Source organism: Cucumis sativus, chromosome 3 (genome assembly GCF_000004075.3).
Source record: "Cucumis sativus cultivar 9930 chromosome 3, Cucumber_9930_V3, whole genome shotgun sequence".
Taxonomy (NCBI): Eukaryota; Viridiplantae; Streptophyta; class Magnoliopsida; order Cucurbitales; family Cucurbitaceae; genus Cucumis; species Cucumis sativus.
The window spans coordinates 40443377-40462225 of NC_026657.2; the positions used below are offsets into that span (position 1 = coordinate 40443377).

The following is an 18849-nucleotide window of genomic DNA, read 5'->3' on the forward strand; positions in this document are numbered from 1 at the left end:
ACTGCCAACATTATGTTGTTGCTGGCAAATACCACTATTTTTTGTTTTGGATCTTCCAAATAATTCCCGGGGGAGGTCTGGACCCATTTTTTTCTGATCCTTTGATAAAAAGTTTCATTCTCTTCATAAAAAATAGGAGGTAGAACCAATACTTTTTTTTTTTCGATTCATCCCTGGAGTTGAATACCTCATTCAAGAATTGTTTTTGATCCAATCCGTAGGAATCAATAGAAAAGGCAAATCCCTTATGACACACCAGATCCGACTTGGTTATTGATAGAGTGAATAGATCTGCCATTTCTTGAGATCTCTTTTCTGATTCAAAATCGTGGTGTAACATGTATTCCCTCCTGTACCGGTTATGGAATAGATGAGATAATAAATAAATAGATTTTTGTTCAAGAAGGAAATCTTATTGGTTGTTCTTCTGGATATGATGAAGTCGCTATGGGGTGTCAACCTAGTTGAGATGTTCGGGTGCGAATATTGATTCCTAATTTTTGTAGCTCTTGTACTTTGAGCTATTGCCTCTTTTTATTAAAGAGATTATTTCTAATTTTAAAAGGTTTTTCCTAATCCTTTTTTATGAAATGGAAACGGAATTTTCATTAAAATGATGAAAAAAACTAATGCTCAAATTACAAAGAGACTTACATAGAGCTTTAAATAAAAAAGACCATAGCTAAGAATCAGTGGGCACCGAGTCATCTCAATTAGGTTGACACCGTTTTAGCGCTCTCATCATATCTTTGAAGTGAAAGAAATAACTGAAATCAGTACAGTAAAAGGCTTAACATAGGACTTAATACAAGAAAACAAACTTAAGATACATAGATAAAGAAATATTCCAGTTAAGGCAAATATCTTGGATGGAGTAATTTTCAAATAACTTGGATTGTGAACACCAAGTGGATGCAAGGAGCCAAGCTGAACTGAAACGATCTGACCAAACCACAGTGTTTTGAAAATGTGGGAAGCACAACTCGGAAAGGTTCCCTCTTTCAATTGGCATCACCAAAAGTTTTTCAGTTTTCCACCGACAATAGTCACCGTTGGCTTGGTCGGCTACTCTGATAACAAATTGATGTAGCCTAAAAGATAAAAGGAGAACTTTCTCCATGAATCAAAACGTAGTGTTTATTATCAACTAAAAGTTGTCAATACAAGAAGACAATTTATCTATTTATAGAGTATTAGAAACCGAACTAATCTTAATCCTAATTATTCAGAAAAACTAATTCCAATCCTAAAAAACCTAGGAAACTAATCATAATCCTAATCAATCATTGAAACCAATCCCAATCCTAATAAATTAAGGACTTGACCAATATACTATGATTTACTCTAATGCTACTGCATCATGTGACTAGAGATTTCCAAACAGTTCTGCAGTTGCATTTATTGACATATAATTCAGGTTTAATTTTTGTTTGTTTATAGGTACGTGGAACTAGAGCTGAGGAAACTCAAAGTCATGTTTACAGAATGTACTTTATGGGCCCCAATACATTTAGAGAGCCCTGGCATCTTCCTTATTCTCCTCCCAATGCAATTATAGAAATTGTGTAAGACGATAATTTGATTAGCTTAGCTAGAGTGGCAGTGTTTAAACTACTCATGTTCAAAGATGTTAAATTCATTTCATGTTCATCAATAAGGTTCCTAACGTAACGATGATCACGTCCAACTATCATCGTATGAGCTTAAGTTGTATGTTGATGCTTTGACAATGTTTATATTGAACTGAACTCATGGTCATAGAAAATCCATGAAACTGATAATGATAGGTATAGAGGCCTTCGAATTTCATGAGCTGAGAAATTTTCTGTTAGTTGTAATTTTAGACATTTAGACGTTAGACTAATCATCAATTATTTTTTCCTTGAAAAGCTTGATGTGTTAAGAGATAAATGCGTGTGTAAGTATTTTGGATTATATTGACACAATGTTAAAACCTAATCTAGACTAGTTTTTTGAATAAAGAACAATATCATCATGCTGCGTCATTCAATTTGGTTTAATGTCTCAATATGCACATGATATTGTCGGAGATTTGGGAAATATGTATTGTCCTTGAAGTTTATGTGGTTCAAGTAGTCTGTTTACATTATGCTCAGGTACGAAGATGCATTTAATAGATTTATTGATGAGATAAACTCAGTGGCTGCGTATCATTGGTGGGAAGGATCAGTGCATAGCATACTCTGTATTCTTGCATATCCTTGCGCATGGACTTGGAAACAATGGCGACGTAGGCATAAAATCCACCGCCTTCAGGACTATGTGAAGTCTGAATATGACCATTCATGTCTGCGCTCCTGCAGATCTCGTGCTTTATACAAAGGAATGAAAGTATGATTATAGAATATAAAATCTAATATTTTTTATGGTCTTTGAGCATTAATTTTAGGAAGCCATACTGCATTTGATGTTCTCCAAGTGCTTTTATTGGCAGTCTGATTATCAAAGAGGGTGACTTCTTGTCCTTCTATGATATTGATTTTTGTAAAGTCAAATAAAATATAATATACAATGTAGTAATCAGTTCTTGTGAAATTTATTTGCCTTGCTTTTTTTTTTTTTCTAATAAAATTCTCTTACACCCTCGTCGAAACTGAGTTTAATCATTGAATGATGTCATATGGTTTTGACCCGTTTGGGAGTTTGATCTTTGGATTTTTATGTTGGAGGATGATAATCTATAATCTACAAAATGACCTTATTGTTTGCTTACTCCTGGTGTGTTTTAAAAAAAGGGGTGAATGGATGAATTATTTCACTTACGAATGCCACTCTTCTCTCTCTCTCTCTTTTTTTTCCTGCTGTTTTGAGAGTTCTAAATGAGTCCCTTACGCCATAACACTATTCAATTATACGCTCACTGTTGATCGCTGTTAAAATTTCCTAAATAGGAACTTAAGTTACATGATTTTAGGGAGTTTGTAGAAATTTAAGGGAGAAATTAAGTCACCGAAGAGAAAAAAGTTGAAGTTTCTACCAGTTTCTTACAAATTTAGAGGAATTATAGATTACACCTCTTAGGTGTGGCGAAATTTTTTACTCTCCACTAAATTTCTATTAACTCACCCCATATCATGTTTTATAAGTTTTTATTCGGTCAATTAGATGGAAATGGTATGATTCTTAATTAACTTTATCCTACTTGACATCTGAATTGAAACTGATGCAGGTTGGAGCAACACCAGATTTAATGGTTGCATACATCGATTTCTTTCTTGGCGGTGATGAGAAGCGTTTAGACATAGTCTCAATTATTGAAAAGAGATATCCAATGTGCATCATTTTTGGTGGAGATGGCAGCTATATGACTCCTTATAACCTTCACAGTGATGCATTGTTGACCAATCTCATCGGTCAGGTAGATTCTACTTTTAGAAGTGGTTTTATTACTATTGACTAAAAAACTCTAACCTGAGATAAAATCTTCTACGTATGTAGCATGTCCCAGCAACTGTTTGGAATCGTTTGGTTGCTGGCATGAATGCTCAATTGAGGATAGTGAGGAATAGATCTATTCGTTCTTCCTTAATTCCTGTTATAGATTGGATAAATAGTCATGCAAACCCTCAACTCGAATTCCATGGTGTTAAGATTGAGGTCGGATGGTTTCAAGCTACTGCTTCTGGTTACTATCAGCTTGGCGTGTTGGTTGTAGCATTTGGTGATTATTCTTCTCATCAGTTAGAAAAATCAGATGTGTTGTACGAACATACTAATGAACCATCAAGGTACGCTTGAATAGTTTCTGGTTTATCATTGCTTAAGTTAGAATGTTTGTGTTAGTACCATGTAAGGGGATTCGAACCTCTAAATTCAAAGGAAGGAATGGATGCAAATTACTATTGAACAATGCTCAGTTTGGCAGTAAGGTTTCGTTTATAAAAGTTAGGTTAAAAACAAAATACGAAGAAGAAGAAATATTGTCTTGTTTCTACTTCCTTCAGTAGTTTTTCACCCTTCTCCTGCCAATAAAAGCATGTCCCCAGAAAATAATTATGGAAGTACCGTTGTTATGAATGTGACCAAAAAATAGTTACTGCCATTATGAGCTTGAGCTAAATCAAAAAGAAATTGCCTCGCTGAATTTTATTTAAGATATTTTTATTTTATATATCCCTTTGTGGCTAGCTTCAGCTATGTAATTTTGTTCTAAAAGAGGAAATGAATCTGATTAGCAACAAATAAGAAAATACCCTTCTCGATTGTGCCTCTTTCTCCTGATGGTGAGTGTCTTATTTAGGTTAGTACCGAATGAGTTTACAGGGTGATTGAGGGCTTTAAGGTTGTTAAGGATTTGGTTCTCTTGTTGTGCTTTAGTTTGTCAACTATGCTCTTTTTTGTTCGGTACAAGAGACGTCTTTTGTTTATCTAAACAGAAGTCTTTTCTTCTTTTAGCAATTTCATAAACTGAAAGAATAATCCCCATCATTTGCACAAATTGTTGCTCTTCGAAGTTGGGCTTGTGAGCTGCTTTGGTAGGGTGTTAATTTAGTCAGTTGGTCTGGACTCTTGTCCCATTCAAGTTTTAGAAACGATTGTCTTAAAAGTTAAAACATATTTAGGATGGTGACTCATTCTTATGAAGGCAATTTTAAGTGGAATCCCTTGTTTAGGATTTCAGGCTTAGGGAATAAGGATCTTGAGAGATTGATGAGGAATTTTGTGTGGGAATGGAGGGATCAAAGAGGGAGGAGGACCGAGGATCTCATTTGATTCGGTGAGAGGTGGTGCTCAAGCTTATTGAACTTGGAAGATTGCGTACTGAGTTTGAGATTACGAAAATGGGGCTTCTTCACTTGAGCCTAACACGTGGTATAGACTATAGAGTGATTATGATTAGGTTTGCCCTTACCCTTTAAATTTAAACGTGCACACACAGGAACTGTTTTTGCAAGATTGTTAATTTTTTTTCCTGAATTAAAGCTTAGTAAAAAAAATTCTCTTTCATGAAAACAGCTTTAGTAATGATTGAAGATTATTCATAACCATGACTTGATTTGGATTCTATTACAATAACTTAAAAAGTTCGCTGTATTGTCTATTGAATATGTTAGGGAGGATGCTACAAGTGAAACAGAATCTCTCACGCAGTTTGATCAGAGCTGGCAATCATTATCTCTAAAAAGGGTTACAGGAGTAGTAAATGGAGGCCTCGTAAACAAGGCTAACGTGAGATTTTTGCATTATAGATGGGACTTTCTCTATCCTCTCTCTCTTTTATTACGCAACAGAAAACCTATTGGACATCTGGTTAGTAGAAGTTAGCATATGTTTTTCATATATATGTCTAACAGAAGTACCTTCGTTACGATCTAACTCTTGAGACTTGAAAATTTCAGGATACTGTACAGCTGTTTATCACTATTGTGCTTCTAGCAGATATTTCCATTACCTTGCTTATGTTGCTGCAGTTTTATTGGATTTCACTGGTTGCTTTTCTTCTTGTGCTTCTTGTGCTTCCCTTGTCGTTACTATCTCCTTTTCCAGCTGGCTTGAATGCACTTTTCAGCAAAGAGCCTAGAAGAGCATCACTTGCTCGTATATATGCTTTGTGGAATGCTACTTCTTTCGTAAATATTGTAAGTTGGACTACGCTTAATAAAAATTACTTTGCATCTTTTTTTCTTTCTTCTTTTTCAATCTACAATTAGAACTTCTATTGTTACTTCTCTTAGTTCTACTTCACCGTGGTGGATACAGGGCGTGGCCTTTGTTTATGCCATTTTTCTTTATGTACTTTCAACTTTCCAGCCACCTAATGAGACAAATATGTGGAGCAACAGAAGGTGATTCTCAACTCATTTGTAATCTTTTTACCTTCCGTCATATCTGAAATTGATGAAAACCGAAAAGGGGATAGGGAAAATAAAGAAATACTGCTCATTTGGTAACCATTTCATGTTTAGCTTTTTTTGAAAATGAAGCCTATTTCTTCTTAATTTCTTCAATGATATGCAGTTACTCAAGTGTTGTATTTGTAGAAAAATTCCCTAAACACAAACTTCTTTTTTCCTTCAAAAGTTGACTTGGTTTTTGAATACATAATAAAACGTAGATAAGAAAGCTTGAAATTTGGAGGTGTGTTTATGGTTATGAGCCTAAGAGGTTGTTGTGTTGGAAAAGACGAGAGTCTTGAACCATAGACGAACTTGTGCTTTACTACTTAGAATTGAATGGCAATTCAATTAATCAATGATTAGTTTTTTCCCCCTAACCTCTTAACTGGTTTTGAATTAATTTGACAACAGGGAGACTGAAAAGTGGTGGATAATGCCTGTAATCCTTGTGATATTCAAATCAACACAAGCACAATTGGTTGATTGGCACATTGCAAATTTGGAAATGAAAGATATCAGTCTTTTTTGTCCTGATCCTGATGCTTTTTGGGCTGCTGAGTTTGCTTGATACTCTATCAACTAAGATTGGTGTGATGTTTTTGAGTTGTAAATGTCAAGCTTGTAAATCCATTTTTTTGAAACTACACGACACCACCTTAAATGTAAATAAACTTATTGACCCACGTAATCGATATGGTTAATTTTTATTTGTTTCCTTCTTTATTTTAATAAAACAAGAGCTCTTCTCCTATACAATTCATCAACTTATGACAAAATGAAAACGTTTTCCATTTTGAAAATATTTCTAATGATTTTGTTATGTACAATAGTTTCTTGGCTTTCGAGGAATCTTGTGCAATTTGGGCTACTATGGAGAACTGATTTGAGAGGTAAGCATTTTAACAAATTTTCTTCCCCCTTCTTTCTCTTTTTGGCAAAAATGATGGGTAACCAAAGCATTTTGAAAAAAAAAGTCTATGACACTTTTTTTTTTTTGCGTATTATACAAGTAATTAATGATATTAAACGGATATTAGAGGTTATCAATTTTAACTTTTGTAATTTAGAAAATTAGAAAATGGAGTGACATGAACACTATTATCATATTTTTTTTTTTTTTGCTATTTTTGTAAGTGTTTTATAAATTAAAATGTTACAAGGTATAACAAAAGTTTGATTTTATCAATAATAGCCGGTTATGGAAGTCTATCATAGAATTTAAATATTGTCAAATTTGTTATTTTTTACAATTTTCCATCTTGAAACATGTAGAGATATTTTTAAAAATAGCATAGTATTGAAACTATTTATAGTAGATTTTTTTTGTTACATTTTTGTAAATAATTTAAAATTTTCTCATGTTTCTTAAAATTTATTATTAAATAATAATAATTCAAAACTACTTTTTTAAATGGATTTTTTTAAAATAAAAAGATTGACAAACTATTTATACTTCACGTAACAAAATCACTAAAAGAACTTATTACACTCAATTTTTTTATGAAATGTAAATATTTTGTTAAACGTTCAATTTTTTTAAATCAATTTTTCTTAAATATAGTGAACAAGCTTCACTCTTGTTAAATACACAAATTATGGGTGTTTCTTTATTTATTATCACAAAACCTAACCACATTAGTATGTTTTAACTAAAACTTTGATAGTACTTAAGTTTAGTTAGAGAGACTAAAAGGATTTAAGTCACTCATTTCATATACAAGAACATATTTTGTTTCTTAGATAGATTCAACGTTTTATTTTATAAGTAACAGAGTTTATTTTTAGTTGTTAGCCAAATTCAAAAGGAAAAACTACTATTTAAATTTGATTTATTTTTTTTAAAACATTGGTAAAATGTAAATGTATAACAAATAACAAAGTTTAAAGGTTGAAGGAGTGTTTACATACTAACTTTTCAAAAGCTAAAACAAAAAAGTTTAGCTTATTTTCTCTCATTTCATAGGCTCTAGGGGTGAAAAACCGGTTGGATTCGGGTTGGATTGGACTTCAACAATATTTTTATCCAACCGAATTGAATTGGGTCGGCTAGCTTCGGTTCAAAAGTAAATGAGTTATTTAAAAATGAAATTAAATCAAACCCTCCTGCAGTTCGCTTCGCACTTCGCATTCCTTCGTCTTCGGCGCCAGTCCTTCGTTTTCGTTTTCGTCTTCGGCGCCAGTCCTTCGTCTTCGTCCTTCGTTAATTCTTCATTCGTCTTCCTCCTACACGAGTTCACGTGGGTTCGTCTTCTTCATTCGTGGGTTCGTTCTCCACTCTCCGTTCTCCACTCTCCGTTCGTCGCCATTCGCCATTTTCCGTTCTCTGTGGGTTCGTTCGCTGCAAAATTTTCAGGCCAGGCCATCTTGATTCTCATCGTGGATCTTCTCTTTCTCTTCTTGGATCGAAATCGCGGGTAAATTTCCTCCTCTTTTTTTACACGATTTTCAAACTTCTTCCATCTTTTCCTTTACTTTCTTCACTTCGCCGGTAAATATTATGGTTTTTTTTTTAATTTTTTTTTCCTGAATTGAACCTGGGTAGCTGGGCTTATTGAAATGCAATTCTGTTCTAAGTTCAAGTTCAAGTTCAAGCTCAAGCTCTGTTCATAATTTTTTCCTCCTCTGTTCATAATTTTAATAAGTAACTATTCTTTGATTAAAGAATAGTTATGAATGGATGCCATACTAAAGTTTAAAAAATAAAGACCGAAATTGGGTATTATGCAAACATTAAAAATTGAACCAAAGCTTTACTTAAAAAGTTAAAAGCTAAATTTTGGTGAAGTTTAGGGCCAAAATTAGATTCAAACTTGAAGCCTTAGGACGTTCCATGGATATGATTTGTTAAAGAAATGTCTAAATGCCAATTAGATTTGCAGTTATCCTTAGGAAGATTTGAAAAGGGGAGATTTAGGATTTATTTAGATTATGGCTGTGTGTCTAAATCTCCTACCTTGGATGATGATGTTTTTGAGTTTTGAGATGAGAATCACTTGAGTATTTCTTCCTTTCCTGCCTGCCAAGATGAGCGTAATTTAGTAGTTAAGGGTATCGACTTGATGCGGATCTAACTCAATTCACAATGGAGACTTATATAAAGTTCTGAAAAGAAATTGGGACCAAGTGTCTAAAATCTATTCATCTATCGAAGTGTAGGGATTGAATTGATATACTTACAAATATTCCAATGTATAACTTAAAGACATTTTGAGATATAAGGAATAATGTGTGAAACATATCCCATAGTTTTTGTAGTTAAGACACTTGTAATTAAGTTAGCCCCCAAAGGCCAACCCTTATTTATTTATTATTCATCATTTTTGCATCTTTTCTTTTTGTTCATATTTGGATCTTTATCCAGCAATGAAGCAGCCTTATTTGATACCATATGTCAGTGTGCTTTCAAAGCAGCTCCCAAAGGTCAAACAAAACATACACATGCCCTTCCCCTTATTTCTATCTATTTCTCTTCTTACATTTTAAATTTACATAAATTGTGTATATGTATTATATGTACTTTGCTATTTATGGTGATTGTAATGAATGTGTATGAGAGTCTAACATTATTAAAATTGGTTATTTTGCAATCACCATTTGAAAGAAAGAAAGAAGAGAGAAAAGAGAGGGGAAAAAACCCCGACCCGACTCGGGTCATAACTGAAACAGCCCCGAATATGCTCACTACTTTAAATTGGAACTTCTTTTATGCTCACTCTTGTATAGGCTACAGTTGGTCTCCTACAGTACTTGCTGATTTTTTTTTTTCCACCTTTTTTTCTATAGGTGAGTTACTATGGCTATGGCAGAAGAGGATCCTAAGCCACTTGCATATATACCGGAGATTATACTGAAGAAAAGAAAGGTAAATGAAGCAGCGGCATTGAGAAGAAAGGAGCAGTTGGAGTTAAGGAAGCTTAGTTCGAAGAAAAACAAGGATGGTTTTATTAAACTACCTGAGGAATTTGTCAGAGAATATCGTGCTAGGGTAACTCATCTATTTTGAATTTCATTGTGAAATGTGTTTAATTTTTGTGTTTTGTTTATCTATCACATCACATGTAATATCCTTTTGAGTTTGCCTTTGGGATATCAAAGGGTAGATATTTTGATGAAGTTTGCATTTTTCTTTGACCCTTTTATACATTCAGTTATATGATATAAATCTCCAGCACTTATTCTTCTTACGTGCAAATTATTGTTTTTATTTTTTTGAATCGTAGCATATGTGTTTGGTTCTGAAGGTTTGATGGTTGGGCAGACAACTCCTCTTAATCACGTTTTTAGTTTATTCTAATTGGATTCGCTAGGAGAATGTGACATGACATGTTAAATCTTGTGTCTGTATTTTTAGTTTTAAGGTGTTTGATAGGCGTTTTGTTAGAATGACATTTGAAAATATCTTCTGGTGGAATTTAACTTCAGGCCTATAGTTCCTAGCTGGCGACGCATTTATGACTCTTTTTTACTTCCATACAATCCTGGTTATGTAGGAACTGGACCTTGTCAAAATGAAGCACAGGATAAAGAGAAAAAGATCTGCTATTGTGCCATCAACATCTAAATTGATTTTTATAATTCGGATACAGGGGTAAGAGTGTTTTCTCATTGTCTTTCATCCCCTTCCCATTTTCTTTTGTAGCTTCTTGAGATCAATAATTCCTTCTACATTTTTCCAGCAAGAACGACATGCATCCAAAGACAAGGAAGATCTTATATAGTCTCGGATTAAGTAGAATTTTCAGCGCAGTTTTTGCCAAGGCTAATGAGAGTATTCTAGGGAAGCTACAGAGGGTGGAGCCATACGTGACATATGGGTATGGGAACCATAAAACTTCTTATATTAGCTCCTTTATTGGATTTTACTCTTTTGTTGTCCATGATTGTACTGAAATTTTAGCTGAATTTCAGATACCCTAATCTTAAAAATGTGAGGGAGCTCATATATAAGAAGGGATTCGCAAAGATAGACAAACAAAGAGTTCCTCTGACTGATAACAACATTATTGAACAGGTATTGGAAAAACCATCTTAATTACTTCACCGTCATTAGTCTGTTTCACTGTACTAATTTGATGGCGTAAATTTCAGGCATTGGGGAAACATGGTATCGTGTGCATGGAAGATATGGTGCATGAAATCGCTAATGTTGGCCCTCATTTTAAGGAGGTAATTTCCTTTTTATGGCCATTTGAACTTGAAAAGCCAGGAGGGCGCTGCCTTCAAGGGAAAAAGTCATCGTACAAGGAAGGTGGAGATAGTGGTAATAGAGAAGATGACATCAATGATCTGATTAATGAGATGAATTAGGCAAAAGCCTGAAGGGGGGGAATATCCAGTAGTTTCTGTAATGCAATTTTTGTAGGCTACAATGAGTTTGTATCTTGTTCAACTCATTTGCTTCATATGTTTTGGGTTCTTTTACGTTATTTCTTTTATGTCCTAGAGAAAAATGGAAAAGCTTGGATCTGTTATATATTTAACAACATAATATCATCCACATTATGTGAGAACAAAGCCTTCCACTTGGTCGACATTTTGTCTCTACTAGTTTGTTTCACTACATTCTTTTTTTGCATATGATGAATCAACGTAACCGAGAAAGCTTGGATCTGTTATATCTTTTTTTTTCTCTTCCTGATTTAGGTTTTGAGTACAACTTGTGATTGCTTTGGTTTATGCAAGTTATATACCTTTAGAATTGCACATTCAATTATATAATGCTTAGTGTCATCAAGCACCACTAATAATTGAGTGTGTCCCACATAATCAAAATAACAATTACTTTGTGAAATGTTGGGACTCACAATTGATTCCTATTAGAGAGTTTGTAAATATAATCAAATACTATAGAGTGAGTCCAAAATATTTTAATTCCCATTTGCTAATTACAATTTCAACATGTTTGACATTATTTACAATGATAAAAAAAAAATCTACGTTAATTCTCTTTGTTAAGCATGATCACTCTTCTCACACCTTTCAACAATAATCTATTTCCACATATTCAATCATAAATACATTCAATCATAAATGAATTAAGATACTAAATTGAGGTTAAAGGTGTGTTTGGATCAAACTTTTTAAGTTATTAATTCTAAAATAAATTAGGATAGCAAATTTTCTAGTGTTTGACATCTACTTAAAAATACTATTGAAAAAATGTGACAAAATATACCAAAGTTTTAATTCTAAACCATTTTTCATCAACGGATGTTTAAAAGAAAATATTTGTTTCGAAAAACATTTTTTTCACTGCTACCCAAAAATGCCTCAAAATTTTATTTACCTCTACCAGTAGTAAGGACATATGTCAAAAAGATATGAAAGATAATGAAACTTATGGGTCATAAAGCTATGTTAGAACTAAGATGGACCAAAACTAAAAACAATTGATAGATTTATTTTCTTTAAAAAAGTATAATTGTATACATATCATATATCAAGTAACATGCTAGCAACAAACTTGTAAATTTAATCATAAGACATCGCATTCAAAATTGGTATGCTCTAGCAGAGGTCCTAGCCTAACCAGCTTTGGTATGACAACATTGTTTCTCACCGGACAAACAATTGGGTTAGCCCACTGCAGAGCGGATCCGACCACATTGGCTCGAATAGTGAGCGGGATGACTCGAGGCCATCTTTCAGTTCCATACGATCTCTTCAACAGAAGGAATATTTTAACAAATTTTCCTTCTCCTACTTGTAAATGATTTTAATTTTTTTCTATCCATGTTTTTTAAAATTTATTATTTAATAATAATAATTCAAAACTACTTTTTTTAAATAGAAAATTTGACTAAATATTTACCCTTTATACAAAAATTGAATATAATATATTTTACTTTTTAGTGTTTTTGTGGATAACTATTTTATCAAATATTCTATTTCTCACCGTTTACCCTTTTAAAAATATAGATTAATTTAAATGTAACCCCTAATTTACTAAAACTATATTCCCCAAGCTACACTTTTCTTAAATACACAAATTATAATTATGGTGTTTCTTTATTTATTACCACAAAATTGACCAAATAAACTTTGTCAATTTCCAAAAAAAATATTAAGATTGCTTTCTTGAGTTTTCAGAATTTTGATATTGTGTCTAAAGACTATTGTTAGAAAGTAAAAACCAAACTCACGTATGAGAGTGGTACTTATAAATTTAATTTTAAAAAAAAAACCAAATAATTATCAGAATATTTTTGTATATGTATGTATTTTTATTTTAAGTAGACCATAGATTTCATTATATAGAAACCAACGAAGAAATTTTAGTTAATTGAACAATTATTTTTTAAAAAATTATGTAAAATATATGATCTCATAATCACATCCGATGGAAATAATCTAAATCCATAATTTAATTTGAATCATCTTGGTCAATTGATGGCCATGCATGCAATGTTCGAAGATGTGTGTAGGAGGAAGAGGTCAAATTGACAGAGCAAATTGTGGATCCTTTTAAGTTCATTCTCTTCTTAAGTATGTGGAGGGAAAAACTAACACAAGATTAGTTTAACAATCATTCTCATCATTAGCAATTCCTTCTCTAACTCGTAAAATTATTGTCAAATCAATTTCTCTACAATCAATCAAAGAAATACCAAAAAAAAACGAGAACGAGAAGGAAAGCAAAATGGACGCAACACATAGAATGGTTTGCCAAGACGACTTGTTCAACCCTTTGTCGTCAATGGGTGTTCAGGTTTCCTTCATTCTTGTCCTTTCTCACTTCTTCCATCTCGTCCTCAAGGCCTTCGGCCAACCCGGTCCCATTGCCCAGATTCTGGTATTCTCATTACACATTTCGAAGTTTGTTTTGAGTGGTTGTGAATCATTATGATGTGTTTTTTTAAAATGATAGATTTTGCATCTGCATGCAGGCAGGCATGGTGTTGGGTCCTACTGGGCTATCAAACATCAAAGCTATACGAGATGTATTCTTTCAGGCTTCAGCTGCTGACTACTATGAAATCTTTGGCTTTTTAAGTCGAATCATTTTCATGTTTCTTATTGGCTTGGAGACCGATTTCCCCTACATTCTCCGCAACCTCCGCGTCGCTGGCATTGTTGCATGCGGTGGTGCTGCAGTCGGTAGCGTCTTCGGCATTGCCGTCTCCTTCTTCCTCTACCAACAATTCGAAGAAAAAAGCAGTAGGTTCGGTTTTTTCTTCATAGTCATGCTGATTCTAGCGTACACCGCTTCCCCGATTGTCATCCGTCTCGCGGCCGAGTTGAAGTTCGCGACTTCTGACGTGGGAAAACTCGCTATTTCATCCGCCCTCATCAATGAAATGGCATGTTTGGCGGTTTTCAATGCAATTTTAGCATTGAGATCATTCCAAGAGTTTGGAAAAGGAATATTTTGTGCTGTATTCATTGCTGGTGTTGTGATACTGAACAAATACTTAGCGAGTTGGTTCAACAAAAGAAACCGTAACCAAAAGTACCTTAAGAACATGGAAGTGTTTTTTTTGTTGTCTCTTGTGATTGCAGCATCGGTAATAATTGAGCTTCAAGCATTTAACAGCATTGTTAGCAGCTTTATTTTTGGGGTAATGTTTCCAAAAGAAGGCAAATCAGCAAGAACTTTAATGCACAAATTGACTTATTCAGTGCACAATTTTGTTTTACCAATCTATTTTGGTTACGTTGGATTCCAATTTGATGGGAACAATCTTTGGAAAATGAGCAATGTGATTATTGTGGGAATTATGGTATTGTTGAGTATTGGGAGCAAAATGAGTGGAACTTTAGCTGCATGCAACTACTTGAATATTCCTTTGAATGAAGGAGTTTTTCTTGGTTTTGTTCTTAACTTGAAGGGACATGCTGATCTCTTGCTTATTGGTGGAGCCTCCAAGTCTATCTTGGTAAGTAATCATTATGTATTTTAATTTTTTTTGTTGGATAACTTAACGTTAACTTAAACACATCCTTCCATCTTAAATTGCATTTAAGTATTAATGTATAAAGTTAGGGATGATGATAACGTTTATAAAACTAACAATGGTCATGGTAGAGTTGTGTACCCTTTGGTTGCAGACATGGAGCAATCCTCGAGCTTACAACCTCCTCTTAATAAGCATAGTAATCAACACCATAATCTCAGGTCCTATCGTCGCCTTACTGATGCGACGTGAACACAAGCTATTTTCTCACGCCCACACCTCATTAGAGTACACGGACCCGACCCACGAGCTTCGTGCTCTAGCATGTGCCTATGGTCCTCGCCACCTAGCTGGCATATTCCCACTCCTCTCTTCCCTTAGCGGTGGTCACACTTCCCAGCTCTCCCCTTTCTTGCTCCACCTCATTGAACTCCTCCACAAGCGTCGTACTAATGTCTCGTACCACGAGCTTGAACAAGATGAATTGAGCGACGACGAAGGTTACGGAGGCAACGACGTGCTTGAAATCCATTGTGCCATCGATGCATTCATATCCGATACAAAAATATTCATGTCACTCTCAAAAGCTATCTCTGCTTTTCCTACCTTGTATGAGGATGTTTGTAATGCAGCTGAGGATTTGAGAGTTTCCATTGTGATTCTTCCATTTCATAAGCACCAAAGGATAGATGGGAAAATGGAGAGTGGGAAGGAAGGCATTAGAACAACCAACCAGAAGATTTTGCGCCATGCACCATGCTCAGTGGGAATTCTCGTGGACCGGGTTCAAACCGGGTTCTTGTCGTTCTCGCATTTGTTGGTATCCGATCATGTGCAGCATGTGGCGACGCTGTTTTTTGGTGGCCCAGATGATAGGGAGGCGTTGGCATGGAGTCGGAGAATGATTAGTCACTCAAGGATTAATTTGACCGTCATAAGGTTTGTCCCGAAAGCAACGTCTGATGTCGAGGGGGCGGCCACAACATCGTCGAGTGATGATGGTGTTTTAATGGCTTTACCTAGTTTGAGAACCACTTCTAGTGAGACTGATAATACCTTCCTTGCTGATTTCTATGACAGGTGTTTGTTTGCATCATTGTTTCTTTCCCTTATTTGTTTGTTTTTAGTTTTATGTTTGGTTTCTAGCTCCTAAACTTCATACTGCTATGGTCGTTTTTCACATTTGTATATTCATGGAATTCATTTCATGGTAGGCATGTCTCAACGGGACAAGTAGGGTATGTAGAGAAGCAAGTGAAGAATGGGGAAGAGACAGTGGCGGAGCTAAGAGACATAGGAGACATGTACTCTCTATTTATTGTGGGGAAAGGAGGGAGAGGTCACTCCCCTCTAACCACAGGGATGAGTGACTGGGAAGAGTGCTCCGAGCTCGGCACCGTCGGAGACCTCTTGGCTTCTTCAGACTTCAATATTAGTGGTTCCGTTTTGATCATTCAACAACATAGACACCAAAAGAAGGATCTTATTGATGACTAACATCTATCGTCGGTAGGAATAATAATTGAGTGTATAGCAACATTTTTTAGAAATTACAAATCTAAAAAAGTATATTTATGGTAGACTCCTATAAAATGATTTACACATCACTAATAGATCACTTTAATAGTTGGATTTAAATTTGACTATATCTACAAAGAAAATTATAATGTGCTTACTAATATTTTGTTTCCAATGGTTATATTAAAAGTTAATATTTGAAAAATCATTCTGTCATTTATTTGATAAAAAAAAATATATATTGGCCATATTGTTAAAACATGCCTCTATTTTTATCGTTCTTCCTTATTGTTGTCCCTTAAATTTCATTAGCATATGCAAATGAACAAAGTTATGACCTAACACTTAATCGTTAATTTTTTTCTATCGAAACTAACGTGTCAATTTTCAAGAACATCGCTAAACTTTTGAAACTTGCATTAACATTCTTGATCCCTAAAAAAAACTTAAAGACCTACACAGTATTAGTTTATAGATTAATGAGAGCTTTAAAGACTTCAAAGTCTGAAACTCGAGAGCTTCAGTCTTCTTCGAACTTTTAGTATTTTAGAGCTTCAGTTTTAAGATGCTAAGAGCTTCCAAAGACTTTGAAAACTTTAGTCAATTATTTCAGGGATAGTTGCAAATTTAGCAATTAAATTCAAAATAATTAAGTATATAGCAACATTTTAAAAAAAATTACAAATATAGCAAAATTTATCAAATTTTATCAATGATAGTGTCTATCACTGATAGATCATATTGTAAAAATTGGTCTATCACCAATAGATCATACGAGTCTATCAGTAATACAAGTCTATCAACGATAGTTTTGCTATATTTGCAATTTTTTTTTAAATGTTGTTATATCCTTAATTAATATTCCTCAAATAGCCATTCATTACAATCAACCATTGTTTCAGTATCCTACTCTAAGGAGGTCTAAGGAGGTGAGTTTTTCTATAGGTCTTGCATGGATTTGGGTCTAATTGCCTTTGAGCCCAAATGAGCTTATATTAAAGTTGGGTTTTGGCTCTTTTCTTTATTTTGCCTAACTATCTAGTATGAGTTTGTATCTAGTATGAGTTTGATTTGGGTGGGACTTTAGACCGGAACGACTTTAATTACTTAATTTGATTCAATTTTTTGTTTTAGACTTAATCAGATCTCTAACCAAATTTATTGATTGCATGTGGTTCAAGTTTTAATCATTGTTGGGTTTGATAAGCCTTTCACTATCCTATATCAAATGGTTATAAAAAAGAACTCGTACTGTTTTTTAGTTCATCATTTATTTGTCTTCAAATTTTAATTTAGGGATATGTTATTTTCATTGTGTGACCCTAACAAAATTGACTTTTGTTATGATGATCACATGACAAGATTTGCCGGTCCAAAATTTCTTTCTAACTACATTGTTTCTCAATCTATATATTAAATAGGGTAAAGTTTTTTTAAAAAAATTTAAATTTAAAGATATTAATGAAACTTTTAAAACTTCAATTATATCTTTAAATAATAATATTATTAAGTTTATTGTTGAAACTTTTTTTAAAGTAAAAAGTTATTAACGAAAATTTTCAAAATTCAAATATATAATACAAGATGGAAGAGTAAGATATAGCTAATTCAGTGTAAGAATTACATTTTAAAAGTAATTTTTGGAGGTTTAGAATTTTCACCAAAAGTTTAGGTTTTTCTTCTCTCATTTAATTAACATTTAGGATCTATGAGAAAAGTATATTCAAAATTGATGAACCAAATCTATAGTTTGTCCAAAACATTGTACAATATGTGGGGGAGGTGAGTCATTGAAAATTGATAGCATCTTTAATTTCATTAAATTGGATATAAAATACTGTTTCATTACATAAAAACCAATTCTCTGAATTTAGACTTTGAACATTTCATGATCCAAATACAAACCTCCTTCAAAATGTTTGCATTAAAATTTCTTATCTTATGTGGATGTTACCAAATATTATAATTATATTGGACAAAAGCTGTCCCTTTAGCTTTAGTACTTATGTTTCCCTTTAAATTTTAAATATATATACATATATATTCTTTCTTTTAAAAAAATCACTAACTCGATTTATTTATCAATTTAACTATATATGTCGGAGTGACTGAATCACTTATAACTAATATAAAATAGGGTTACTAAATTCGTGCAAACTTGGTATGTATTATTTTTCTAAGTTTGAAATTTTATAGTATTAAAAAAATATAAAATAATTTAGGAGAATAAAGACAGTCTCACATTGATTAGAAAAGAAAATGATCATGCATATATTTAGTAAGTAAAAAAAAAAAATAGAGTACTTGAAGAACTCTAGTTGCATGGATGCACGATTTTATGCGATTAAGCTAACTGAATAGAGAAGTAGATCTTTGTTGGAGAGAAAGGAGATTAAGGGTGCAATAGATGATCGTGTTAACAAGGGTGCAATAGGCTTTATAAGGGGCATGCTCTCTCTCTTTGTCGTCATCGATGGTGGACAAATGAAATAAGTCTAGATGAGCACGTTGTTTGAGGGGAGGTTTTTATGATTAGAAACAAAATTATACATGGATTGAAAAATGAATGATGGATGATA

The 18849-nt window shown here is 33.5% G+C and overlaps 3 protein-coding genes across 5 annotated transcripts in view; all 3 read left to right on the plus strand.

Moving 5' to 3' along the window:
- The window catches only part of LOC101208985, a 28478-nt gene extending 21905 nt beyond the window's left edge, over positions 1-6573 (plus strand). For 2 of the 3 annotated variants that reach the window (XM_004148474.3, XM_031882099.1), the window contains exons 16-23: positions 1441-1565; positions 2118-2352; positions 3191-3379; positions 3460-3749; positions 5076-5271; positions 5361-5600; positions 5722-5807; positions 6270-6573. In XM_004148474.3, the coding sequence (XP_004148522.1) occupies positions 1441-1565; positions 2118-2352; positions 3191-3379; positions 3460-3749; positions 5076-5271; positions 5361-5600; positions 5722-5807; positions 6270-6426 (1518 nt within the window). In that variant the 3' untranslated portion in view covers positions 6427-6573. Of the gene's footprint in view, positions 1-1440; positions 1566-2117; positions 2353-3190; positions 3380-3459; positions 3750-5075; positions 5272-5360; positions 5601-5696; positions 5808-6269 lie in introns of all 3 variants that reach the window. The other variant, XM_031882100.1, reaches the window with a different exon arrangement.
- A 1379-nt stretch (positions 6574-7952) lies between these two features.
- LOC116402414 (60S ribosomal protein L7-1-like) lies at positions 7953-11402 on the plus strand. Its single transcript, XM_031881633.1, has 6 exons — positions 7953-8272; positions 9642-9843; positions 10349-10446; positions 10535-10672; positions 10767-10869; positions 10947-11402. Exons 2-6 carry the CDS (start codon positions 9652-9654, stop codon positions 11163-11165), a joined length of 750 nt encoding a protein of 249 aa, XP_031737493.1. The 5' UTR covers positions 7953-8272; positions 9642-9651; the 3' UTR covers positions 11166-11402.
- A 2152-nt stretch (positions 11403-13554) lies between these two features.
- LOC101209229 (cation/H(+) antiporter 1) lies at positions 13555-16249 on the plus strand. The gene is made up of 4 exons (XM_031881743.1): positions 13555-13650; positions 13745-14734; positions 14907-15832; positions 15967-16249. The coding sequence occupies exons 1-4, from the start codon at positions 13555-13557 to the stop codon at positions 16247-16249; spliced, it is 2295 nt and encodes a 764-aa protein (XP_031737603.1).
- Positions 16250-18849: the final 2600 nt, after the last annotated feature.

What these genes read in the sequence shown, in the direction of transcription:
- LOC101209229 (XM_031881743.1), top strand. Translation starts at nt 13,555, where the DNA reads ATGGGTGTTCAGGTTTCCTTCATTCTTGTCCTTTCTCACTTCTTCCAT. An exon ending in GTCCCATTGCCCAGATTCTG is followed by an intron (nt 13,651 to 13,744) that starts GTATTCTCATTA and finishes ATCTGCATGCAG; the next exon opens with GCAGGCATGGTGTTGGGTCC. An exon ending in GAGCCTCCAAGTCTATCTTG is followed by an intron (nt 14,735 to 14,906) that starts GTAAGTAATCAT and finishes CTTTGGTTGCAG; the next exon opens with ACATGGAGCAATCCTCGAGC.
- LOC116402414 (XM_031881633.1), top strand. Translation starts at nt 9,652, where the DNA reads ATGGCTATGGCAGAAGAGGATCCTAAGCCACTTGCATATATACCGGAG. An exon ending in TTTATAATTCGGATACAGGG is followed by an intron (nt 10,447 to 10,534) that starts GTAAGAGTGTTT and finishes ACATTTTTCCAG; the next exon opens with CAAGAACGACATGCATCCAA. An exon ending in ATAACAACATTATTGAACAG is followed by an intron (nt 10,870 to 10,946) that starts GTATTGGAAAAA and finishes CGTAAATTTCAG; the next exon opens with GCATTGGGGAAACATGGTAT.